The sequence below is a fragment of the Enhydra lutris genome, unplaced genomic scaffold (assembly GCF_002288905.1).
Source record: "Enhydra lutris kenyoni isolate GAN:26980312 unplaced genomic scaffold, ASM228890v2 scaffoldscaffold18, whole genome shotgun sequence".
Taxonomy (NCBI): Eukaryota; Metazoa; Chordata; class Mammalia; order Carnivora; family Mustelidae; genus Enhydra; species Enhydra lutris.
Genome location: NW_019154102.1, coordinates 29,073,149 through 29,100,485, shown reverse-complemented (window position 1 = coordinate 29,100,485; position 27,337 = coordinate 29,073,149). Strand labels below are relative to the sequence as shown.

The following is a 27,337-nucleotide window of genomic DNA, read 5'->3' as shown; positions in this document are numbered from 1 at the left end:
TCAGTTCTCGATGTCAGGCACAAGAAACTACCAGGCGGGTGCCTAACTAGTCCCAGCTATGCATTAGTCACCGCACTGAGGTGACCCTCGATCTCCACGCCAGGAATACCCAAAATGGTGTCCATGAGAGAAATGAGGAGACATCAGCAGTGCTTGATTCATAACCAGGGCAGGGGAGACAGTCTAGCCAAGGTGAGATGAGTTGAGAGGGAGAGGCTTCTAGGTAGATTTTTCCAGAAACAATCCCTGTATTTTGGTGAGGATGAGGGAATTTTGTTGGCTGAGAGGGAAGTGAGGAATACAAAATAAGAAATCTGTGCCAAGAAAGTGTCCAGGAATTCAAGAGAAGCCAACCACAGCTGGAGAGCCCGCTTTGAAGGCACGTCAGGTTCAAGAGTCTGTGCCAGACCTCAGAGGAGCAGGAAGGGCCTGCAGGGTCTGTTTTGCTTTTGTTTGGCTCTGCTTTCTTCGCAGAAATAAATGTGGTGGCAGAGGTGTTTTGCAAAATACGATTTGGTATTGAAGACTGCAGCTCTCTGAATAAACAAAAATGATTCTGTCCCATCAGGAGGCAATAAGGTCTTTGACCGGGTGGTAGCAATGAGGCACCCAAAGGGCCCATTTTTCCAGACATTGTGGGAAGGAAGAATTGGTGATGAAATGGACAGTCATTATGAAGAGCTAAAGAAAGGGGGGGGGGCACCTGGGTGGCTCAGTGGATTAAAGCCTCTGCCTTCAGCTCAACTCATGATCTCAGGGTCCTGGGATTGAGCCCCGCATCGGTCTCTCTGCTCAGCAGGGAGCCTGCTTCCCTCTCTCTCCCTCTCTCTCTCTGCCTCTCTGCCTACTACCGATCTCTCTGTCAGATAAATAAATAAAATCTTAAAAAAAGAAGAGAGGTGGGTAAAATCACTGGATGTATTTCAAACTGACTCTGACTCAGGCCCCCACCGTGTCTGTCCTTCCTTACCAGGTCTCAGGGTGCAGCTCCATGGTACCTCTCCTGTACAGTCACCCCAGAGCCACTCAGCTGAGTGTGGCTTCCCCACTGAGCTCCTGCAGCACAAACGGCCCATGAGGGCCACATGGTAGCCGTCCTGCTTTGTCTTGGGTGGTTTGGAAGCAGGTTCCATGCTGCTCTAAGCTCCTCGGGGCAGCGAGTTGTGGGGGACATATCCGTCATCACCACACTCCAGGGCCTGGCACACATTGCACTTTGGTGCCGGGTCAGTATTTACAGAAAGAATAATGAGGCTGGGTCACCAGAGTAGTCCTCACATATTTTCAGCAGGGGCTGATGTCCTAAGTAAAAAGGGAAAAAAAAAAAAAAAAAAAAAAACTTTGCTTTATATAAGTGCTCTATAGTGACTCAAGATGATCATTTTCAGCCCAGAGTTGCTTTCTGATAAAGGTCAAACAAGCTTAAAACAAAACAAAACAAAGTCTCCATTTGATGAGACATTTCAAAACAGAGCTGAGACTCTCAGTCGAAGATAAACCTCTATCTTCTCGGTTCTGCTTCTTCATCAGACCACCAGGCTGGACTAACAAGACTTCCCACAGACCTCAAATACACATTCTGTTGCGTTTTCTCATGTATTCATTGGTGAAGGTATTCCTCATAAGGAAGGGAACGAATATCAACCATCAATTTGCACAGAGGACAAACTCACTAGAGTTCTCTTGGTACTGTGTATCCAATAACATAATCAGTCCCATGCTCCAAGGGTTTATTTGCAGAAATAATTTTTATGTGGTTTTCACATATTATTAAGCTTGTGGGAACCCAGTATATAGTACATTCCTCTGACTTAAGCAAAGATTTTATTATTTATTTATTTATTTATTTGGGAGAGAATAAGAGGGAGACAGAGACAGAGAGAGAGAGAGCGCACATGAGGGGAGGAGGGTCAGAGGGAGAAGCAGGCTCTCCACCAAGCAGGGATCTCGATGCAGGACTCGATCCCGGCACTACAGGATCATGACCTGAGTTGAAGGAAGTTGCTTAACCAACTGAGCCACCCAGGTTGAGACAAGAATAAGTTGATAACTGTGGCACGACTGTGCCCTTCAAGTATTTGGTTGACATCTCCATGCTCTCTAGGTACCTCAGAAGCTCAGAGACCTATAGACTTCCAAAACATGACTGACGCCCACTCCAAAATAAGCCCTCAAAAGAGAAACCTCGGACTGGTAACAAAGGTGTTAAGTCTGGGAAATGAGCAGAAAACATTACAGAGTCCTGGATTAATTAAGTTTTCACCAGACAGTGTCATTGCTGCATATGAAGTAAATCTATCTCATCAAATAGTGGCTACATCCATGTTTGAATATAGCACACATATCAAAGCAAAACAAACTTTTAAAAAATTGCAAATCACGCTGGATTACCCATGTGTTGGATTTCATTCATCCGGATTTGACTACCATGCGGGAAATGACTGTAGAATATGGATGCTGGATGACTGCAAAGGGCTAGTCTCCTTCCTCACAGATGCCAAACCTCAAGAGGGAATGAATAAAGAAATGAGCCCCAAGGAGCTGATTAATGGACATCCCTTTCAGAGTGATTCATATACCACCCCTGTCTGCGTGACTAGTATGGATTTATTAACATTAAAGCAATGCTATTCAAACAGGTATCAAAACATTTTAATGCGATGGAACGCTGGATGAAATATTATTGCTACCTCTCAGCAGACTGAAACCGGCTGAGATAATTGCACTGCCAAGGCAAAATGATTCAGCCTCCACATGCCATTTAAGGCTCTGCGTTTTGTTTTCTAAAACTGCATTATTTGGTGTAATAATGGCCTAATGGTATGCTCAGAATCAGCTCCCCCCACATTGTGGTACTGATAGATACCACTGGTTGCATCCCTCTGCTCCAATTATATCTTCTGCGGCTTAATGCCAGCGTCAATGAGAAAGCCGGGGCTGAGGAACTCCTGTCAAGAGACTACATTTACTGGGCACTTCCTGGTGTACAGCCCTCATTCTTCGAGGGTGGTGTGGGAGAGTGCAGAGGGGCAGAATGAAGACCAGGACCCTCTCTCTGCAAAGAGTCAAGACCTGGAACATGAAATTATTTGAGAAAAGATGTTAATGAGCACAGGAACAACAGTACCGACTGCCAAACACAAGTGAAGGCATGTTTAGAAAATATACCAAAAACGTTCTTTTGCATCTTTCCTCAGAGCTATTTTTTACTCCTGAAAATAAAAATCATTTCATATTTTCTGAATTTAGCTATCTTCTACTTACATTCTATTCCCTACCTCCCTTAAGCCCTCAAATTTCTTTCTATGTGACAGAAAGAACCATAGCAGTGCCTGCCTTCAGCAAGCTCACTGCCATGTTGGGGATCCAAAGATTGTTCATGTGAAAAGTGAGCTAGCCGTCCAAGGCAGCATGTGGTCACCACAAAGTTGTTTTTAGAAAGCCACCCTTTGAAGGTGATAGTACGTACAAGAAAGTGTGTGAACTAGGGGAACAGAGGAAAGGAGTGACAGAGTCTGGTGGGTAAATTCAGAATATAGTCACACTATTTTACCATGTTTAGTACCAGGACCACCTACTGAATGTTCCTCAGATAGATCTGTGACCTCAAGGAGGCCACCAGGTTATTTTAAACCATGGGAAGCTCTCTCCTCCTGCTGATTTAGTTCTACATGCTGTAGGAGCTTGGTGGGTGGCAAAGTCATCATACCAAGCCTCTTATTTTTATTCTAATCCCTTGGTTTCCCAAAGTCCTGAGCATTTCCACCCTTAGTCTGTCTTTCTTTGCTCAGTCTGTCCCCCCAGGGATCAGAATGCCCTACTCCTCTCTATCCTCTCTTTACACACACCATTTGGTCTGCAGGCTTCTGCTCAAGCCCGCCACTCATAGTACAGCCTTCCTACTTGGATTTCCTAAAACATTTGTCATTTTGTCACCTAATCCTTTACTACCTTTTTTGTTATTCCTCTTCTTCATGCAACTGTATACTGCATTTTTTATGAGATCTTAAGATGTCCAAGGGCAGCAAATTGAAAACTCCCAGGCAGGTTTCAGTTCTTGGTAACAGAACAAGCAACTTCTTAAGATGTGCCAAGAGCAATGGCTCACCTTAGAGCCCAGGTGGGATCCCAAGGAATGTGGGGGAAAGAAAATTAGAGGGAGAATAGGTCAATTGGCAGCAAAGTGATTTCAGTGCAAGCTCTCTACCTTGAAAAGTTGGTGGAGTTCCAGGGAAGGTTTAAAGACAACTTAACCACAATTAAGGGTTAACCAAAGAGCAGATTTCTTAAGTGCCATGAACAAACCTCCTTGGGTCCAAAGTTGCAGAAGTTAGAAGGTAACCAACCACTCCGCTACATTATGCATGAGTTTAATCCTTTTTCTTGATCTTCTCCTTCAATAAAATTCAAGAAAGGCTTGGATATCTATTCAAGAGAAGAGGAGGAAAGCAAAGAACCCAGAAAGAGGGGACTGAGGCGAAGAAATAATAAATGGGAGATTTTTCTGATTTCACAATCGGGCCATAATTTGGCCATGTTCCACAAAATCTTCTTAAAGGAGAAGGGCCAAGAGATAGCGTTCAGTTCTGGTTCTACTCTCCCTCTTCAAGAGATCCAAATCCAAAGAGCTTCTTCATGAATTTAAACCAGCTGGAAGTTTCCATTAGCCCAGTTCTCTATGTCCCTATTATATATTTAAGAAGAAGCAAATCACAAATGTAGAAGCTTTAAGTAGATAGAATAATACAAAATGAGGCCAGGTATCAACCACCACCACCACCATGGCAATAAAACTCCCTGAAGCAAATTTTCGGCACAGTCCCTATTTAGCCACATATCTTTTCCATATCTTACTCAGATGACAACCCCAAGAGATCTTATCAAATTAAGACAGGAGGTTAGATTAATGTGCATTTTTGAAAGATTTTTGTACCTATAATTGTAAAAGCATCATTTGCTTAACTACAGCCACCAGAAAATTCAATTAACCAGAATACCTCATTCCTCACACATCTTGGTTCCTTGAAGTTTTATTGCCTCCACTTCACCATATGCAACATTAAGTATGTCTAATTCTCAAAGCAGAAAATATAATTATTCCTTTTGTCAATGAAAATCTTGAGTAGAAATAATCACTAATGTGAACTTTGCCATTCCAGGTTGTTAAATTCAAATGAATATAAATGATGTTCTCTCTAAATTATCTTTCTAATTTGAGGCATAAATGGGCTTTTTGCCCTCACCTTCAAGGTTTGCCTTTAATATTCTCTGAAAGATAAATTACATTATTATCTTATGAAAGTCTGCTGAAAATCATTGAATTTTTAGTTCTAGAAGCTGAAGATATTTCTTGTTTGACAAAGTATATCAATACTTGTCACGGACACAATGATTGGATTTTTAAGGCATTTAAGGAGCAAAAGAAACAAAACAAATTTTACCCTGGCATTCATTTTAAAGCAAAACATCTAAATAAATCAGACCAGGCTAAGGATATACCTGGGGTCTTGGCTGGATTTAATTACATATAGAGTTGGCAAATCTATAGTCATCATCAACAAGCAGATAGCACTAGTCCTCAGATCATTTTAACACTGACATGTCACAGGTAGTTGACTTTCAAACACACGGGAGGCTGGAGCCATGTTGGAGCCAGAGCTAATGAAAAAGTATGGCAGCCACCAGAGCATTTCATTGATCATGGGCGTTTAAAGCAACTTTCTCTGCTCTAGGTTTAGTTTTCCTACGTTTGTTGTTTTTTAATGGTAGAACAGGAAATTCCCACACACACAATGATAAAAGAAATGCATTTATGGTTTATGGTATGTTAATTTCATGCTGACCAAAACATTTACTGTGGTATATGCATTTCATGGATTCATTTGTTTAGAACTCACAACAACCCTCGGAGCCTGTTATGTTGCTCATTTCACAGATAAGGAAACTGAAGCCTACAGAAATTAAGCTACTTGCCTAAGGTTATGAGGATGGTCCATTTGTTGAAAGTACATGAACCAGTAAATGAAAAAAAGTCTCATTAAAAAAACAAACAAGGGGGGCACCTGGGTGGCTCAGTGGGTTAAGCCTCTGCCTTCGGCTCAGGTCATGATCCCAGGGTCCTGGGATCGAGCCCCACATCGGGCTCTCTGCTCTGCAGGGAGCCTGCTTCCTCCTCTCTCTCTCTCTGCCTGCCTCTGCCTACTTGTGATCTCCGTCTGTCAAATAAATAAATAAAATCTTTAAAAAAAAAAAGGGTGTGGGGCACCTGGGTGGCTCAGTGGATTAAACCAGGCACCCCAAACCCTTTTTTTTTTTTAAAGATTTTATTTATTTTATTTATTTATTTGACAGGCTTCCTGATGAGCAGAGACCCTGAAGGCAGAGGCTTAACCCACTGAGCCACCCAGGAGCCCCATCCTTTCCACCTGGGTGGCTCAGTGGGTTAAGCCTCTGCCTTTAGCTCAGGTCATGGTCTCAGGGTCCTGGGAAGGAGCCCCGAATTGGGCTCTCTGCTCAGCAGGGAGCCGGTTTCCCCCTCTCTCTCTGCCTGCCTCTCTGCCTACTTGTGATCTCTGTCTGTCAAATAAATAAATAAAACCTTAAAAAAAGAAAAAAAGGTACATGCTCAGGATCTGGGGATCTACTGAAATTCAGCAGAATGTTTAAGTTCCATTCACTGTGACTTCTTCCTTTCCTTCAAATTTGAGTATCAGTAGACTCTAGAAAGTAGTCTCTGGTCTGCAAATTCAGATGCATGAAAAATGTACTTTTCCTTCCTTTCTTAACACTCAGCAGTAATGGGGCACCTGTGTGGCTCAGCTGGTTAAGTGTTTGCCTTCAGTTCAGGGTCCTGGGATCAAGCCCTGCATCAGGTTCTCTGCTCATCAGGGAGCCTGCTTCCCCCTCTCTTTCTGCCTACTTGTGATCTCTCTCTCTCTCTCTCTGTCTCTCTGTCAAATAAATAGATAAAATCTTTAAAAAAGAGAGGGGGGCGTTGGATGCTTAACCGACTGAGCCACCCAGGCATCCCCCATAAGTCTGTTTTTTTAGTCAACATTTATCAGTACAACTCCACTGACCCAAATTTCTCTCATCTGTGTCTTTAAGCTATCCTTCCTTGCCTCCATAGGGCCACAGGAAGTCTGGTAAAAACTGTAGGATCTTACATCACTGCTATAGTACTCATGGATGCACACAAACCATGAGATTCTGCTGCACCCTGTGGACACAGGTTGCTCTGGGGAGGCCACTTCAGGCCCATCTCGTGGTCGTACTTGATGTCACTGCTCCCTGAAGAATGGGGCATGTGTCTTCCCAAATCTACCTAAGGACTTTCTGTGGTCCCATTCCTGATTCTCAGGCTGTCAGCAAGAAGGGCACAGAGCCTGTTCTTAGGGACACACCAGCATCTAACCTTTGATTCCGCCTACACCTAGTAGGATCTTATTCTCAGGGGCTCTATATCATAAATTTAACATATAAGTTCAAGTCAGTATCAGAGTCTGGGGATACAAACTGGAAAACAAAATCTGGAAATTTCCTTGCTTTCATTAACATTTCGAGAAAGGCAGATAGGTCTCTGCCTCCATCCCATTTCCTTAGCTGCAGAATTACCAAGAGATCTAGTACGGTGCCATGCTGTCACTGACACAACTCCCACATACCCTTGGAGTCTAGGACAGAACTCTACTTTGACTCCCAGTTTCCAGAGAAAACAGAGGAACAAAGAAATACATAAGGAGAAACCAGGCCCAGAGGGGTTAATCACTCAAAGACTCTCAAATGCAGGCACATTTCAGTCACTAACACTCCAGTTCTGAAGTGCTTTCCATGGAAGAGAGAGCAGTACTTCCATCTCAAAGCCAAGAGCAGGCTAAGAGACTATAAACATGCATTGGGAATAAACCCAACACTATTATTTTCTTTGAAGCATTTGTATTTTGTTTTTTATGTATTTGAACTACAAAATCCTCAGTTTTCAAGGGTTTCCTTGAGGAATCCTTCCCCATCAGTGCATACTTTTACTTCTAGGTATCACAATCACTTCTAGAGGACTACCTTCTCTGGCCCAAAGTAATAATACAATTCTTAAAGTATCATGGTTATTCAATATGCCAGAAAATGTCCTCTATTAGACATTAGCCAACAATGATCTGTAGTTAGGGGCAAAAGTATTCCTGTAACTAAATCCTTGGTAAGAGTTACATAGTTCAAGAACTTGAACATTCAACATAATACACCTTACAATAACATTTTTCTGAAATGTGTATTTAAGGTTTTATTTTCGCATCTGATTCACGGGCCTTAGATATGCAACATTTTATACAAAGAAACTTCCTTCATTGAACCTATCACTTTATCCTAGGCCTAGGCTCAGGAAGTGATTTTTCATTCCTTAGAGTCACAGAGACAAGAAGCCCAATTTCTTGTATCTTAAAAAGGGAACTCCCTAAATGCATGAAACCCTACAATCCCAATCCTGGCAACAGTGGGAAAGTTACTTTACTCAATGAGCCTTAGTGTCCTCATTTGTAAAATGAGGTATTATTGAACGTACTCAAAATTATCACAGACTTATTTCAGGTTTATTCACTTATTTTTTAAAGATTTATTTATTTATTTGGTGGGAGAGGGGCAGAGGGAGAGAGAGAAATCAAGCAGACTCCCTCTGAGCAGAGCCCATAGAGACGCTTGATCTCATCACCCTGAGATCATGATCTGAGCCAAAATCAAGTCAGATGCTTCACCAACTGGGCCACCCAGGCACCCTTATTTTAGGCTTAATAAAAATACAGAAACATGGTTCTTGGCATAGTGTCTAACATATAGTATGGCTCACTAAATAGAGAGCTAACACACACACACATACACACTCATGTGTATAATTCATATAGAATAGTAACACAAAGAAAACTAAACTTACCATTTTTTTCCCCTGATGCTGCCACTTAATGATCTGCCTCTGGGTATGTAGAGCTTAAAAGTCAAATGCTGTATATTTAAAAAGACACTTCCCAGTGGCTTCTGGGAGGCCATGATGGTGATGATGTCAGCACTATCTAAGCTCTTGCCTATATCCTATGATGTAAGTACCCAAATTTACCCTATTTTACAAATAAGGGAACAGAGGCATCAAGTGTTCAAATAACTTTCCACAGCCATGCAGCTAGAGTATGGAGCAGCCAGGATCAGAACCCAGACAGTCTGATGCCACAGCCCGTGCTCTCAACCTTCACAAAATGGAATGTTCCTTGTGACCTGCCCATGGGCCAGCTCCCTGGGTGATGTAGGCACAAGCTGAGGGAAATGAAAACGAAGTCTGCCCTTTTATTAACCCTCAGAGGTCAGGAAGTGATCAGCCCAACTCAGAAAGCCTTCCTTGACATTCTTCAAACCACATGGGGTTCTTTTGAGAACTGGATGGGAAACCTATACGCTCTAATAGAATATGATGTATTTTAGGTACACAGAAGCTATTTGTTGACTCTGAATCTATTTTAAAAATGACTGAAGAGGGGTGTTTGGGTGACTCAGTAGGTTAAGCGTCTGCCTTTGGCTCAGGTCATGATCCCAGGGTGCTAGGATCAAGTCCTGCATTGGGCTCCCTACTCAGTGGAGAGCCTGCTTCTCCCACTCCCTCTGCCCCTGCTTGTGCTCTCTCTCTCTAATAAATAAATAAAATCTTAAAAAAAAAAAAAAAAACCTGAAGAATGACTGGCATCATTGTATGCTCTACATTTTCCACTTACCACCACTCACGCCCAAGTGTTTTCAAGTAGGTACCTACTACTTTCTCCCTTTTAATGTGGTTGTGGTAGAAGTATTATTTTTCAAAAATGTTAAAAAGAATGAATCTTGTAAAAAGCATCTTAATCATCTCTACTGTCATGGGTAGAGAAGGACATAAAGTTTTGTTTTGTTTTGTTTTGTTCGTATCATTAATGACTCTAGACCAAGGAAATTAGTGAGACTACATTCCTGCAATTTGCAGCCTCCATTTATTGAGGTTGTGCTGTGTATGAAGGTTATTTTTAATCCTCAGGCCAAAGGTCTTTTTTTGTATGTTTGCTTTTTTTAATTCTTCACAGCCATTTTAGGAATTAATTACTTTTCCTTCTGCAGAAGAAAAAGACTCCAGAAGATTAAGTGACTTGCCCAGGATCACAGAGCTTGTTAACTTGAGCCCAGTTCTGCCTGATTTCAAAACCTTCTCACTGTTCTATCACATCAAGCTGCTTCAGTGAAGTGACAGAAAATTAAGACTGTGAACAAGCCTGGGACAACTGGAGATTTGAATAAAAGCAGGAAGTGTGATTCTCATGTGTGAAACTTGTGGGTTTCAGAGAAATTTACCACATTGACACACTGCTCACATTGAGAACAAGGGTGAATGACACCGTCGTTCACACCCAGACTGGGAACAGGGGCCAGTGGCTTGATTTTCTTGCAGAAACATGATCTCTAGTTCTGGAAGAGGAACAGCTTACAGTGGAAAAAGAAGTGGTTTCTGTGAGACACGAAACGCCAGGACTCTGGTCCTGGGGCTGACAGTCAGGGCAAGTGCCCACAGGCCCCCTATTGCCCCTAACAACTTCTACCTGACTCAGCAAGATCCAATCTTGTATTTTCATTTTAGATGCACTCATCCCTGTGATTTCAGGGCAGACCAGAGTATCTGTTACAATTTTAAATTAAATAAATCCTTAAAGACACTATGCAGACCGAAGCCCTGAAGATAGCTTCTTTGAGGAACAGTTTGGGTTACTTTCCAGGCAGAAATGGGAGGTTGAGTCTCCACCTCATTCATCTAACTTCTTTTTCCTTTAATTCTTCTTTATCTTCTTCCTCTCTCAAACATTCCCAAAAACAACTTGGGGGAAGAAGTGTGGAGCAGTATTACACATGCTGCTGGTAAGCAGGCATATCACTAGGCACAGATGGAGGAGAACAGAGCGGTGGGTTTACAAGGGTAAGTGGTGAGTTTGCCCCTCCATCCCAAACCCAGCTGGCATGTGACTTGGGGGCACATATAAGGGCAGAGGGATGGAAAAATAGATTCTATAATGATATGCAATGGGTTCTTTATTGATCCCATCACAACCTCAGAAACTCACACCAGAGGTCCCACCTCTAACCTTGCACTGGGCCAAAGTCAAAGCACTCCATATGTCCCACAGGAAGCGGCAGGTGGGTGCAGGGGCCAAGGGTTCATAGCCAAGGTGGGTAGCAAGTGGTGGTTATAAAGTACAGAGGAAACCCTGTACCTACAAGGTAGGCTACGAGGATGTACAGCAACCACTGAAGAATCTCTGTTCTCCAAGGAAGAAGCCACGGCAAAGATATCTCCACCTTTCAGTTGTGAGCTCATTGAAGGAATCTTCATAGCAACAGTGTCTGAGCTGGCAACAGCGCTGGCTGAAATTATAAAGGGGGTCTCAGCAGTTTTTATCAACACGTGCTGTGGCAAATTAAAATTAGGTGTTCAAATTTTGCCAAAAGGTCTTATGTCAGTGGAGTCAAAGTGTATCCTTCAAAGAAGACGCATCCACCCTATGTATATCCATAGACACATGAGAAAACAGAGGTTGGGCTAGGGGACAGGCATAGTCAGGAAGCAAATGTCTATTTCTACTTTCTCCTGGGGTATGGGAAACAGATGCCCAAGAGAGAATAAGGGCCAACATTGGCTTTCCAGTGGAGAGCCAGAACCCATACATCTGTTTGCACCCGTCCAGCTGTGCAATGCAGCAGTAGCTCCCACTTGCTTGGTTCTGGGTCTTCCTGGAAATGCCTAGGAAGCTGGATGCCGGCTGTCGGCACATTCAAGACCAGGAAAGATGAGGCTCAGACTTTCCTGCTGTTGAGCCTGCTGCTTGCTGCTTCTGTTTCTGGTGTTGACTGACTCCACTGAAGTTAACATACACAGTAGATTAGCTTGCTTAACGAGCAACATTAATCCATTGATTAATGTGACAATGCGACAGCACTTGCTTTACCCCCCACATGTCCTTTGTTCAGCTTATACACAGGATGGCCACTTCACTTCCCTACTATCAAATAAATGCCTCCTTACTGAGCACCTATGGTGCACTTTGTTCCAGACTGGGCTCTGGGAAAAGCGTAGGAGACACTAGGGAGGGTTCTACTCTGACAGCCCAGGAGGGTTCACATACAGAAGGGGGCTAATGATGATGGGAGAAGGTGTCCTGAGCAATGCTGAAAAGTGTGACAGAAACCAACTAGAAGGCAAGAAGGTGAGGTGTCAGTGTGAAGGAGGTTGGCTCAGAGCCCCTGGGCCTGAGCGAGTGCAGGTAAAAGAATTCTGAACAGTGAAGGCAGAGGAGCAGCATGCTTTAGCAACAATGAGTTTCCACAGTGGCTCTGAGTAAGGATAAGCCAGAGTAGCCGGCTGAAGACAATCCCATAAGACAAGCTGAAGGCAACCTGGGAAGTGCTATGCTTGAGGGTTTGAACTTGATCATTCAGGATAAGGGTAGGCAAACTGTTTTAGGACACAGCCTCATAATAAATATTTTTAGCCAGACACAATCTCCATTTCAACCATTCCACTCTGCCCTTGTAGGGCAAAAGCAGCCACTGACCATGTGTAAATGAATGGGCACGGCTGTGTTCCATTAAAACTTTACTGACAAAAACAGACAGCTGGATTTGCTCTGTTTGCTCATCGCTGTTGTAAGCAGCGGAGACCCCGTAATATTTAGAAGTGTGGGGGTTATGTCTGACACTGTGCATATATTACACAGCTCACAGGACCACTGGTCAGAGGATATAGTGGAGGAAAAGGAAACAGGAGGCAGAGGAACCAGTCAGGAAATTTTTATTTCTGATAGATGCCTTTGTGAGTCTAACTCTCTAGAGCACATCATCTGAACAGTGTCCCTCTCCTCGCAGGACACTGACTCGTAGTCACACTCCACTCTCAAGTTCTACAAACTAAGGCATCATTCTCAAACCGGATGCATTTCTTAAAGCATGCGTTGATAAAAGTGTTTCTTAAATGAAATACAGATCAGCACGAAGATAACTCGTAAGCTTGACAGTGTGTAGGAGATGGAAAGAATAGTTTGTAAAGCAAAATGTGGACAACCAAAGTTTGATTAAGGTAGAACAGGGACCAGCATGATAAATGAGCACCAGCAGCTCTTTTTTTCCTTTTAATATTGAAGTGAGAAGGAACAAAGACTTGGATCAATGCCCCCATCAATGACTAAGTCTTCTCGGAATAAAACTAACCTGCTAAATGACGAGACAGAGAAAACAACAAACTAGTCTTCCTTGGGCACCCTTCTGAGGACGGTTTCCAAACAGAGGATCCCTGCCAGTCCCACTTTAGTGAAGACAGAAAAATTCTATGGTAATTGACGAAATCCACCAGCATTAACGTGTTAAAGTTTCTGCAAACCAGAACTAAATTGCATGTGCCAACTCTAAATCTATTATGGGGAATTTTGTAGCAAGTCTTCTTAATTGGGCAAATGTAATCTTCAATACAGCTGAAGTGAAAATCAAGAGTCTGGAGTAATGACATTTTCTCATAAGATGAGGACCTGCTTTAGGACAATCAAATGCAGACTGTCCCCATCTTAAAAGGAACCATGGTCCAAAATTTTCTCTACAATTTGAGTTATTTTCTCTCAGAAACATGGTATAAATGTGGATTAGTTCCCAGGCTAGCCCTTCAAAAGCTTATGTAAACCCAAAGAAAAATAAAATGGAAAAAAGAAGAAGAAATGGCTTTGCGTTACTAGTAATTAAGCAAATCAAAGGCAATTAAAATTATGTAATCATTTAAAATTTTCTCTTAAAAACAGGAAGTTTAAGCTTAAAACAGAGTCAGGGGATTCACTTTGAGATTCTCATCAGTTATAGCTCCTACCTCCCTCTTTGTTCATCAGATCTTAGACGCACCAGCTTCCTTGTTGTTCTTTAAAGACTCTGAGCTAGTTCTTGCCTCTGGGCCTTACTGATTCCTCTTCCATCGGTTAGGACACATTTCCAAGAGATTTTTGAATATCTAAATCCTTCCCATTATCAAGGCCTATTAGGCCTCCCCTATGAGTATCAGAGTATCTAAAAGAGACCCTCCCTACCCAGACATCATCTGTACTATCATCCTGGGCCAAGTTCTTCAGTTTTTATGAAGAATTATATTATTTACTTTGCATGTGATTTACTTACTTACTTCCTGTGTCCTTCATTAATATAAATTGCGTGCCAGTAAGAATTCACCTTCTTTAACCCAGTGATTGATTTTTTTTCCTATTGAATGGTTCCTGAGGAGCCTATTGTACAGATGCTTTCAAGAGTTTATTAAATGATTTTTATGATTTCTTTATTTTCCCTAATATAATTTCTAATATTCTTTTACTCCTTAATTCTAAAACCAATAGCCATCCATTATTTTATAGACAGATACAGGTTAAGAACAATTCTCAATATTTATTGATCAATACTAATTTGGTTCCTTATAAATGTAATAATTATGGTCAAGAAGGAAGAGAGGCAGAAGACATTAAGTTTAAAAAAAAACAGAAAGCTTATGCATAAGGCACCTGGGTGGCCCAACTTCTCATTTTGGTTCAGGTCATGATCTTAGGGTCATGAGATCTAGAACCTCTCTGTCTCTGTGTTCAGTGGGGAGTCTGCTTGTCCCTGTCCCTCTGCTCCTCTCCCTTGCTTGAGCTCCCTCCCTCTCAAATAATTTTTTTTTTTTTAAAAAGGGCTTATGCAGGTATCAACGAAAAAGAGTACAATTTGACTCAATGAACTACATGTCTATGAAATGCATAAAAATGGGGCAGGGGGTAGGAAGATGGTAGCAAACTCTCCCAAAGAGGAAAGAAAATGACAGACCAAAATACTGTCAGAGGGCTCCAGGTGGCACCACTGGCACAGAGCAGAGATGCTATTCAAAGTATATTTTACACTGTGTAAGGAAATCTATACTAATGGGAAGTAAAGAAAGAAAGAATAACATTCACTGAAAAATCTATCATGAGCTAAAAAGTGTTTTTATATTTGCTAAGTGTTTTTATATTTAATCCTTACAATAAACTCTTGAGGTTCTTACTGTCCTTATTTTTCCAAATGAAGAAAGAGAAACTCAAAGTTAAATAATTTAAATCAGAAAGTAATTCTGAGTGATGGATTTAGACTTCAATCAAAGTTTATTTGGAATTTTCCCCTTATGCTGTTTCTTGAGAAAGACATGTAGTGGTGGTATGTTTATGTTCAGAGTGATGACAACATAGGTAGTTCTTGACTTCTCTCCCTCTCCTAAGAACTACAAAACTATTCATTAATAAGATACCACTGAGAGAATCCTAGATGTTTATACTCATAAACGTGAATCTTAAATATTACAAACTAAATAATGAGCAAGTACGGATTTTTTTTTTTTTTTAAAGAGTAAACACGGGGCACCTAGGTAGCTCAGTCAGTTAAGCATCTGCTTTCGGCTCAGGTCATGATCCCAGGGTCCTGGTATGGAGCCCCACATCTGGCTCCCTGCTCTGAGAGGATCCTGTTTCTCCCTCTGCCTGTCCCTCCTCCTGCTTGTGCGCACGCACGCTCTTTCTCTAATATATAAAATCTTTTAAAAATTTTTGAAAAATAAAAATAGTAAACTTTTGCTTAATAAAATTGCTTTAAATGATAATAACCAGTTATTCTAGGGCCTGTGAGAATGATTTTACTCACAAATGGATATTGCAATGTGTTTCTGTTCTCCATTGTCTTCTGTGATAACTGTCAGAATTGGAGGTTTTGTAATAAGCAGATTATGGTAGCAAGTTACAGGTACCAAACCCCTGGGCTTTCTTACATTCATGACAAGCAAACAAATAAAACAGCTAAAAACTACATCCATAGAACCCAAAGTGGGGGAAAAGAAAGATCAAATAATTTTCCCATATTAACTTAGAGGTTTCCAGCATTGAAGCTCTGCCTGAATTTACTTGTACCATTGAGTAAGGAAAGGGTTAAGATATAGGTAGGGAAAGGTAGGGAGCCCCTGATAAGGCTCTGGAACTCTTCCTGGCTGACAAAAGCTCTAAGCCGAAGTGAGCACGAGATAGGGGAACGGACCAGATGTTAGGAAGTATTTTTCTTTGGTGGCTACAGTGTGATCACAGAAAATAACCAAACCTCAGAGAAGTCAGTCATTAAGAGTGCTATCAACTGTCCTTGCTCAAGCCAAGATGGCATAAGAATCTCAAGGCCACAAGCTCCCTGGTCCAGTTTTCAATAAAAGATCATTCTAAAAGCCCTCAGAGACGACCCATTCAGGACTCTTCTTGCTCTAGAGAACTCTTCCTTTCCTTTCTGCTCTCATCGTCACTGAATCCACTTTCACTTCACTTCACCTTCTTGTGTCCACGAGATTCTGACTCCATGAGACAAGAACCCTGGCATTCTGCCCTCTTACGGATAGGGCCTGAATGGGTCAATGAAGAAAAAAGGAAGTCACTTCTTTATCTCTCTCTCGGTCTGCTAGAATTACAGTACATGGTGTAATAGAATGCAACCAGGTAATAGATCAGCCTAAGAAAAATAGCCGTGGACATTTTATTTGAGCTCCTCTCACTCTAAAACATACACTTGAAAATGAAGCCCCCTGACATTTGGTTTTCTGAGCTCTGCTTTTTTTTCTCTGTTTACTTAGTTTTGTATCATTTATACTCATGCGTTACCCTGCAAAAGAAGTGCAACTCTAGCTCTTTGAAAGAAACCAGGACATAAACGAATGCATCATTTTGACAGTGGAAAATGACAAAACATCTTTCAGAATCTCTCCATACTTGGCTGATAAATGAGGCACATCAACTACAAATTCTAATACCGTGCAGACTAGCGAAAACAAGTGAGCCCATTCAGAATATAGTGAGGAATACGGCACAGAGTGTTCGACGGTTAGGAAAGGAAAAAGATTGATTCCTTGTTGGTTTGTAAAAAATAAGCAAAATGGAAAATGAGTTCTATTGCAACTTAAGACTCTCAGTTACTTATTTACCAAAGCACCGCTACAAGATGAGGATTATGCGGGCTTTATTTCTAAATTAATTTCTAATTACTTATTTTTTTCCCAAAAGAGTGTGAAAAATTTAAATGTAAAGAAATTTTCAAAACATATATATGATGCATATAAAACAAATTTAGACTACCCCTCTGCTCTTAACATTATATTATACCAAAAATAAGTTAAAAATAAATTTAAGGGTCATCTGCATAATTACAGTGATATTTATAAATATAAATACAAACATTATAAATACATTTTAAAAGTTTAATTACACACAATTGATAAAAATAATCAGGAATCTCAGTAATAACCCCTATAATTTCAGAGAGAATGAGTCACTGGAAGTCTAATTTGCGCTATTAAGAGGGTTTGGGAACTAAAAATACTTCGATCAACAGGGCATACATTGCTGATTCCTATCAGTATCATATTCTCCTCTCTTTCTTTTCTGGGCATTTAAAAAATAAAATAGATGAGGCCACATGACCAGTTCTGGTCAATGAGATAGGAGTAAAAAAAATGCTGATGTCCTTTCAGTATCAAGGCAGTACATAGTCCCTATGTGATTCTCCAAGCCCTTGTTTCCTGCAAGGGGAATGTGGGGGACCTAACTTGCAGATGATAGAGTAACCATATAGAATCAGTCTGGTAAACAGCTACCCAGAGGGTCTCCAGGATCTACAGAAAGCTTTTATTAATTCATTCAGATTTTGGCTATTTATGACCACAGCACAGATTTCCTAGCCTTTCCAACTGCTCTGCACATTCATAGTTTGTTAATTTTCTTGGATAAGGGATCTACCTTTGAAGGATATCTAAAGTTCCAAAAGTTGCAGATAAAACGTTTGAGTAAATTGAATAAAGATGTCCAATTTATTACTTTTCTTCTATTTGAGACGCTTGAATCCTGCTTTCTGATAATCAGTTTGTATAATGAATGAATCCTAGGATTTTATCTTAGTCCATGAAAAACAGTTCATTTGCATTTTTTAATAAAATGATTCTTTATTGAGCTGAATGGCCATCAACGGAGAGTTTGCTTAGTCATAAAGCAATAAGACGTATGGGGTCTAATATGTCAAGGGGTTAAGAAGACAAAAAAGGAAGGACAAATCTAAGAAAACACAGGTAATTTCCCTTGGAGAAACTGGAAGGTGTACAATAAGTTTGAATAAGGCATAAGTCCTAGACATGCAGACCTGGAGAAGCACTTAGAGGTCATCACACATAATATCTCTAGCTGTAGATGAGTACAGAAGGCTCAGGTTAAGTTTTTGCAATTTCCATCCATCAGAATCCTAGAGGAGAACATATGCAATAACCTCTTCGATATCAGCCACAGCAACTTCTTTCAAGATATGTCTCCAAAGGCAAAGGAAACAAAAGCGAAAATGAACTTTTGGGACTTCATCAAAATCAAAAGCTTCTGCACAGCAAAGGAAACAGTCAATAAAACAAAGAGGCAACCCACAGAATGGGAGAAGATATTTGCAAATGACAGTACGGACAAAAGGTTGATATCCAGGATCTATAAAGAACTCCTCAAACTCAACACACACAAAACAGACAATCATATAAAAAAATGGGCAGAAGATATGAACAGCACTTCTCCAATGAAGACATACAAATGGCTATCAGACACATGAAAATATGTTCATCATCACTAGCCATCAGGGAGATTCAAATGAAAACCACATTGAGATACCACCTTACACCAGTTAGAATGGCCAAAATTAATAAGACAGGAAACAACATGTGTTGGAGGGGATGTGGGGAAAGGGGAACCCTCTTACACTGTTGGTGGGAATGCAATTTCCAAATTTAGTTCCTACTGAGGATCGAGTGGGGGCAGTGGAGGGGTTTCTTTTATATCGTTGGCCAGCATCTGGCCAAGCTCCCTACTGGCATCAGTTGCTAGTGACTGATCCTTAAATATGTGGTCTAGAACTTAGATGTGTGCAGGACCTTAGAGCATGGTATCTCTGGCTTTCCCTTAGCTTTCTTCAAATACCTGTTTTCCTTTTCCTGGGTTTTCTCACTGCCTTTTTGCCATGTCAGACTTTAGTTTCATTATAAACCACTTCAAATGCTTCCTGTAACTAACTAGTTGAAAATAAATTAAATAACATTAAGTTATTTCAAAGACCCCTTCCAATTATAAAAGTCTGCTTTTCCAAGGAATAAGGAGCTTAAGAGTTCAGGTGTTAAGTTTGACTGGAACTAATTTGCTCTGGCATAGGAGTTGCTGCAAAGCAGGCAACTGATCAGAAAGTATTCAGTCCTGTATTAGGACACCACAATGATGATGTAAAATCCTATATCCTATATATCCACTTCAACAAAGTCTTGTTTTGTTTTGATACACTGCTTTCATCCAAGGCATATTCTTCAGGGATGGATTATAGAATAATCGGTAAGTAACAAGAATCTAAAGATAGACTCCCTGGGTTCAGACTGATGAGCTCTGCCACTTACAAAATCCTTGACCTTGAACAATTTACTTCACTTCCTTGAGTCTCAGTTTCTTCGTGTGTCAAATGAGCATAATTATGACTATTCCTACTGGGGAATACTAAATGAGATAACAGCCAAATTATTTACCATGGTGCCTGGCATTGCTCAAAAAATGTTAGTTTTTATTGTTAGTAGAAGCTTATGAGGCAACATGAAAAAAAAATCAATGAATGGCACCAAAATTACTAGTACTTTTCTTTAGGAAAAAACTGAGAGGCATGTCTCTAACTGTTCAACAGTAGCTGCTGACTCGCCCAGAACTTGCGATCAACTAGGCAGACAAGACCCAGAAGCGAATGCTCCAACTCAAAACTAACTCTTATCTTCCATAACATCTTGCTTAAGTGTTACTAGACCCATATTAAACTGCCTGTTGCTGGTAGGCCACGGGATAAAGGCACTTAGTTAGAAAGGCTTTAGATGGCTTGTGCTTCAGAACTACTGGTGGGGAGGTGGGGCAGTGTCCCCTGATTATAGATACCACTATATGTGATCCATTGTCAGAGAACAATTCAGTCCTGTGAACCCTTGTCAGATGCAAACTTCTGACTGTCAGAGATGGGAATAGATTCACATCAGTGATGGGGAACAAGTCCCCTACAAAGGAAATGGGAAAAGTCACAGGTGTCTATTAGCAAGGGATATCCTGATAAATAGTTGTTGCGGGGCTCCTTCTTCCAAACTTGACCAAGAAATCTATGCAGTATAAATGCATGTCTAAAAGGTATGGTCTGGCTACCTTAGCAGCATCATTAAGAAATGAAGACAAATGAATTCCCTGCAATAAGACCAAACCTCTTTCAGAAGGGGAAAAAAAATGAGTCCCAATGGTATAAACTTTACCCCTCAACTTCAGTGAAGACCTGTTCAAACGGAACAAGGAATCAAAGGGAATTTTGCATCCCTAAATTTGGGGCCTGAATCACCCTCTGCTGCCTTACACTATTATTCCAGCTGGGGACTCCCTGCATGAACCCCTACTCCCCTCTGTACTCACCGAAGGCTCAATGCCCAATGGGTACTCAATCAAGACCTGAAGATGAATTGAACCACGACGGGGAAGGACACAATTCCCTCTGGCCAGCTCATTTTGTACATCACAGAGTAGCAAAGCTTACTGAATCTAGAAGTGCAGAAAATTAAAAAGAAAAAAGAGTCTAGAAAAAAACAAATAATTTTAGTGTCTTCAAAGTTGGGTTAGATTTTAGGTTTTCCAATAGAAAAAAACTTTCATTCCCCCCTCAAAGGTACATAGTCAAAAAAAATTTTTTGATATTAGAACAAAAATATGTTCTCTAAGCATAGGCTGGTTCCAAATCCAAGTTTCTAATAAATATGGCAATGTTAAAAATAGAGGCAGCTAGGTGGTACTCTTGACATTTGGGCTTAACAATCCTTGTGGAGCTGCCCTATTCATTGTAGGATGTCAAGCACCATTCCTGGTTTCTACCCATTGGATGCTTGGAGTACTCCACCCCCTTCTGTTCTGAACACCAAAACTGCTTCCAAATTTTGCCTAATGTCCCTTGGGGCACAAAATCATCCCTGCGTCTAGATGATAAGTCCGTCTATTGTATCAAAGAAAAGTGAGAAGTAGAGTTTGTGTGTGTGAATGCATGCACATCATTCATGCATTTATAGGTCAAATAAATTAGGGAGAAGCTATTCCCAATTATTTAATAAGAGGCTTCTAGCAATAAAATTTTGTGAAATATTGCTTTAAATGCATCTGGAGCATTTAAGTGCCAACTGCTCTGCTGTGTTCGTTAGAAAGCCAAAAACCACAAAGCAGACAGAAAAACTGGCAGCTCCACAGTAGACCAACATAGGATTCAGTGTATAATTATTATTTTTTTAAAGAATTTTTAAAAATTTATTTACAGAGAGAGAGAGAGAGAGTGAGTGAGCGCACAAAGCAGGCAGCGTAGCAGGGAGAGGGAGAAGCAGTCTCCCTGCTGAGCAAGAAGTCCGATGCAGGGCTCGATCCCAGGACCCCGGGATCATGACTTGAGTTGAAGGCAGATGCTTAACCGACTGAGCCACCCAGGCACCCCTCAGTGTATAATTATGTGAACAAGTCTCATATTTAAGAAACAGCTGGTCATAGTGCAAGAGAGGCAGGGACCGTGTACTAGATGCACCACTGAATGATAAGGCTTTCCCCTCGTCCCTCAAGGGAGCCAGTGTGGCTCTTCTCTGTGCTATCCTTGTTTTCTACAAGGGTGGGATGAACCATCCAAACACTGTCCAACTCCAAGAGAACATCTTCCTCCGAGCAAAAGAACAGCTGGGTCTTTAGCCATATACCTCACCTTTTGGAAGAATTTACTAAACCTCTGAATTGTATTATCCATGAACAGAGGATGCTACACTTCTCAGGGTCAATGTGCAGTTAAGATGTCCAGATGGCCTGGATTTCCTCTTGTAAGTCAGGAACAACAAGCACACAGCTTCGTTAATGCCAGAGGCGGGGGTCCTTTATGTAAGAATCATCATGGAATCATCATGGAAACAGGCTCACAACTGAAAAAGCCTTACAAAGTTTTCCTCTCATACATCTGAACAGTGAACAATGACCTAATGCTCAGTGATTCTAATTAGGAAGAAAAGCTGGAGGCCAGACTCCACTGCAATGATACCGGGGCTGGTTCGAAGTCTAACTCAAACTCACTTTGTCACCATACTTACCGACTTATTTATTTCTCTGTGTCATGGAGGGTGTTGTAAGGATAGGAAATAAGACATCTCCTACAACCCTTCTCATTGACTCTGCTCCAAGCTCACTAGCCTTCTTGCTATTCCTGAACACAGTGGGCTTTCCCTCTGCCTGGCCCGATGTGCCTTCCTCCAGATATCTGAATACAAAGTTACCCCAGTGATGATTTTTGGAGCTGATCTTAACCTCAGCCCTGATGCCTCTTGCTTAGTTTGACTCCCCAAACCACTACCCCAGCCCCTCCCCTGGCTTGGCTTCTTCTCCTTAACATTTTTACTATATAACATTCTGAATGTTTGCTCCTTGTATATTTTATTATCTGTCTTCCACACTAAAGTAGAAGTTCCTCAGTGAGTGCCATTATTTTCAGCTTTTGCCTGAGTATCTGCTGAAAAATATATGTGGGGGCACCTGGGTGGCTCAGTCGGTTAAGTGACTGACTCTTGATTTTGGTTCAGGTCATGATCTCAGGGTTGTGAGATTGAGCCCCACATTAGACTCTGTGCTGGTGTGGAGCCTGCTTAATATTTTGTCTCCCTCTCCCTCTCCCCACTCACTTTCTCTCTCTCTCAAAAAAAAAAAAAAAAAAGATATATCTTATTATATATGAACTGTGCAGAGAAATAATGAAGGTTGAAGATCAAGAATTTTATTTTAGACCAGTCAGATTGAGAGTTGGTTAGAGATAAGAAATTATTTTGGTAGCAGGACCAGAGAGGCCACAGTCCAATATTACTTCAGGTTCTATGCCTGAAGTCACAAAGCACATGGTGCCTAAAACAAGAATGTATTGATCCTTCTTTCTATAATCTCTAAGAATTCCCTGTAAATCTGTTTGCCTCTTCAGGGACATCACCATTTCTTGATCGTCTTCCTGAAAGCACTGGGCTCTATCTTTAGCTCCTGTTCTCATATTTTATCTTCACAGCAAGTTTACATTATTCTCCCCGCTTTACAGATTGTTAAACTGAGGCTAAAATAAAGACACCCAGGTTAAATAAATTTCCGAAGGTGATACAGCTTTATCTTTTCCACTGATTTTCACCTGAGTAAATCCCACTTCTCTTGTAAACAGGCTCAGATGGATATTTTTCCCCACAAAAATCTCTTCTGCCATGTGGTCACTGTCCAGCCTCAAGCAACTTACTTCATCTGTGTGACCATTCAGTTCGTTCCTCTGCACAGAAGTGGTTATAACACCCATGGATAGCAAATACTCAAAACATAGTAGCTCTTAGTATTCCCCTGACCTCTCTGCTAGCTCTCAACATTTCCTCAAAGTCACCTTCACTTTAGGAGACACCTGCAAATTCCAGAAGACGTGCCTTCCCAGCTTTTCATGTGCAGCCTAAAGAGAATGCGAGCATCAACCACTGATTTCAATTAGAATGTAAAAAAAAAAAAAAAAAAAAAAGGAAAAAAAGAAAAGAGATTAAAATATCTGAATTTGAAAAAAAAAATGCCAAAAAAAACCCCATCAGAAGGACAGTAATCTTTTTAGCATTACATGGAAAGGAAAACAGAGAATTTATTTCAGGACAATTTGGGGGGGGAAAAAGACATTTTTTTCTCTTTTGAATGAAGCTGCCACGTGGCCTTCTCATTCCCCCTCTCTCAATGGAAATTTGAAATGGGAAAGTTTCCCAAATAATTTTAGATCAATCATGAGTTCATACGGTTTTGACATCATAACTCTTGTCATGTTACCATGCCAACAGGCAGTGAGGAGCTAAAAGCTTTCCAAAGATATGGAAATTATGGGCTTAGATGTGATTTGGTTCTCCGTGGGGTGAACGCTAACAATATCGCCAACTATAAATAACGAGGATTGCCATGACACCCTCTCACCCACTCCCCTTGGTTCCTTCAATAAGCACTGAAAATATGTGATCTATTTTAGAAACAAAACCTGAGGATCCATTCCCTAAATGGACACCCTGCACGTAATAAAAAGTTACATGACTCTTGACTGTTGCTCTTAGAACAAACTCCCATGTTAACCTAGACACCCCGCATCTCTTACTCCACATATCGCATAATCCCAGCATATTCAATTCCTACTCCTTCATGTGCACTGAGGAGCAAGGGTAGGTGATTGCTTGGGGACTGTCTCCCTAAACTGTGCAAAGCAGGCAAGCTCAAGTGCCCAAAATAAAGGGGCACTTGTCCCAGAAATTACAATGGAGTGTACTTTGGTCATCATTGCTTTTAAGAATACCCACAGAAGGGGCACCTGGGTGGCTCAGTGGGTTAAAGCCTCTACCTTCGGCTCAGGTCATGATCCCAAGGTCCTGGGATCGAGCCCTACATCGGGCTCTCTGCTCGGCGGGGAGCCTACTTCCTCCTCTCTCTCTGCCTGCCTCTCTGTCTACTTGTGATCTCTCTCTGTCAAATAAATAAATAAAATCTTTAAAAAAAAAAAAAAAAAGAATACCCACAGAATGAACGAGCCCAATTGTCCAGTGTGTTTATGCTCACCATTTTTGCATGCCAGTTTAAGTGCTTTTGTTTTGGTTTGGTTTCTGGTTGAACTTCTGGTCTATCAGGTATTACTATAGAGCAGAAGCAGAAGCTGTATCTTTTCTGTCTCAATTGCAGTGGTGAATAGATAGAAATAAAATATGTACTTCATGGTTTGATGGCGGGTAACACAAAACAAGAAATGTGTTGCCTTTGTATAGTAGGCTACTAACTTTGAACCACTGGTGCGAAACATGACTGCTAGGATCCATGCCCTTTGGGGGGCCCCTCATGTGAATCTGACCAGTGCTGTGACCTGTTTTAACCAAAGAATGCTTTGCAAGAAGTGCTGGACCAGTCAGGAGCTTAAACCTTAAAAAGACATGGCATCTTCTGCCTTTGTGCTGAGAGAAGCCCAACCCAGCCCTGAAGAGAGGTCACATGGAGGACCACTGAGGTCTCCAACCAAGAGCCCCAGCTGAGAAGTAAGCCAGTAGTCATGACCAACTTGCTAGCCAAGGAAGTGAGGCCACTAAGGAAATGATCTCAGGGCCCAGTAGAACTACCCCAGCTGTTACACAAATGAGCTTTTTTTTTTTTTTTTAAAGATTTTATTTACTTATTTGACAGAGAGAGAGACAGCGAGAGACGGAACACAAGCAGGAGGAGTTGGAGAGGGGTAAGCAGGCTTCCCGCCATGCAGGGAGCCCGATGCAGGACTTGATCGCAGGACGCCAGGATCATGACCTGAGCCGAAGGCAGACGCTTAACGACTGAGCTACCCAGGCACTCCATGAGCTGTCTTAATCATGGGAAACAAACCGAGGGTTGCTGGAGGGGAGGGTGGGGGGGGATGAGGTAACTGGGTGATGGACACTAAGGATGGCACATGATATAATGAGCACTGGGTGTTATATAAGACTGATGAATCACTGACTTCTACCTCTGAAACTAATAATATACTATATGTTAATTGAATTTAAATTTTAAAAAATGAGCTATCTCTGCCAAGCCCTGTCCAAAATGTGGAACTGTGAACATAGACACAAAATGTTGGTTGTTTTAAACCACAAGGTTTTGGGAAAGCTTATTCCACAGCACTATGGGATCATAAATACCGTATCTTTATTAAGGAAGAAGTATAAGACAGCCCTTCAGACAGGCAAAATTGAGTTCAAATCCCTCTAACTACCTTTAGTTAGGTGTAATTCAAGAGAGTATACTAAAGCCCCATTTCCACATCTGAAAATGAGAAAAAAACAATAATGTCAAGTTCACTGAGACTGAAAGGGGAAAAAGGGGTCATTCATGTAAAGTACTCTACAGAGCACCTACCTTTTTGGATAAGCATACCGCTAATACTATTTATTATTAATGTTATTTTTCTAGGCATTGTGGAGATCAAGATTCACTCTTCAGAAAAACGCCATTTCATCCAGAAAACAAAACACATATGTAAAACAATTAACAAATAATATAGGGAAAGGTGATGGATGTTAATGATGATACTATGTTACGTGTCTTGGGGAAGGGAGAGGAGGTGAGATCAATGAAAGTGTATTTTGGAGTCAGGGTTAAGGGGAGAAGATACTTGACTATGTACATTTGCTTTTGAGTTTATAAAATCCGCTGGATAGAGGAGTAAAAGTCATGTCTGTCATCCTTATTTAGTCAGTCCTAAACCAATGGATAATAAGGACCAAGGAACTCAAAATGGCACTGCCCAAACTCCCTGGCATTGTCTGTCTTTCCAAACAGAAGAAAGCCAGTGTTTCCAGCCCCAATATCCATTAGACTACAGAAGTCATTTGCGTAAATGTCCTTGCTCCATTGATAGGATCCAGAAGTAAGGCCAACAAGTTCCACAAATGCATTAATCTTGGAAAGAAATAGTGTTGTTAAATCACCACACCCCCTCAAGTCTTCCCCCCTCTCTGAATAGAGATTTCTGCCACACTACCAGGTCTCCCCCTCCCCGTGTGACTTTCAATTTTTTCGATGTTTACACCTAGATATCACATTTAGCTTTCATCAAAGGATGAAAGGATGTCAAATTGCTTTCCTCACACTAATTTCCTGGAGCCCTCAATCCTCTGGTATGGCCTGCCACCTATCATTATTGTATCTATTACCTGACAGAATAGAATTCCTAGGGAAACCCTCCCAGTGGCAAATGTAACGTGGTGAGGTACTTAACAGAGATGCTGTGAATCCAACGATCAGCTTGGAAACATGTTTTCCTTCCCTCCATCTGGAGCAAAACATGCAGCCCAGTGGATGATGGCAGTGGCCACCCGCCCCTGCCCCCCCCGCCCCCGCCCCCGTCCATACCAGGGTATCGCAGAGGAAATTAAGGGGCTGAGTTTATTGACTAAATTATAATAAGTACACTAGAAGCCTAGGAGTATTTGGAATTAATGTTCCAGAAGAAAGACAGGTACTTGAATACAATAATTATAGGTAGAATTTCTTCCCCAAGGCATTTTTGAAAAGACCCAGGTCTTAAGCAGGCTTTCAGTGGAATGGAAATGCAGCCAGGCTCTAGAAGGACACAGCATGTTTGTGAAGCCTGTGGGTTGTCTGGAGAGCCTTTCCTCTTGCTTCCC

General features: G+C 41.3%; 1 protein-coding gene across 5 annotated transcripts in view; it reads right to left on the bottom strand.

Annotated features, from left to right (window-relative positions):
- LOC111148019 (catenin alpha 2) overlaps positions 1-27,337 on the bottom strand; it is a 1,008,661-nt gene that overhangs the window by 641,303 nt on the left and 340,021 nt on the right. The window contains exon 7 of one of the 5 annotated variants that reach the window (XM_022504359.1): positions 6,404-6,417. The exons of the other annotated variants lie outside the window; for them this stretch is intronic. Coding sequence (XP_022360067.1) covers positions 6,404-6,417 — 14 coding nt within the window. The remainder of the gene's footprint in view (positions 1-6,403; positions 6,418-27,337) is intronic. 5 annotated transcript variants of the gene reach the window in all.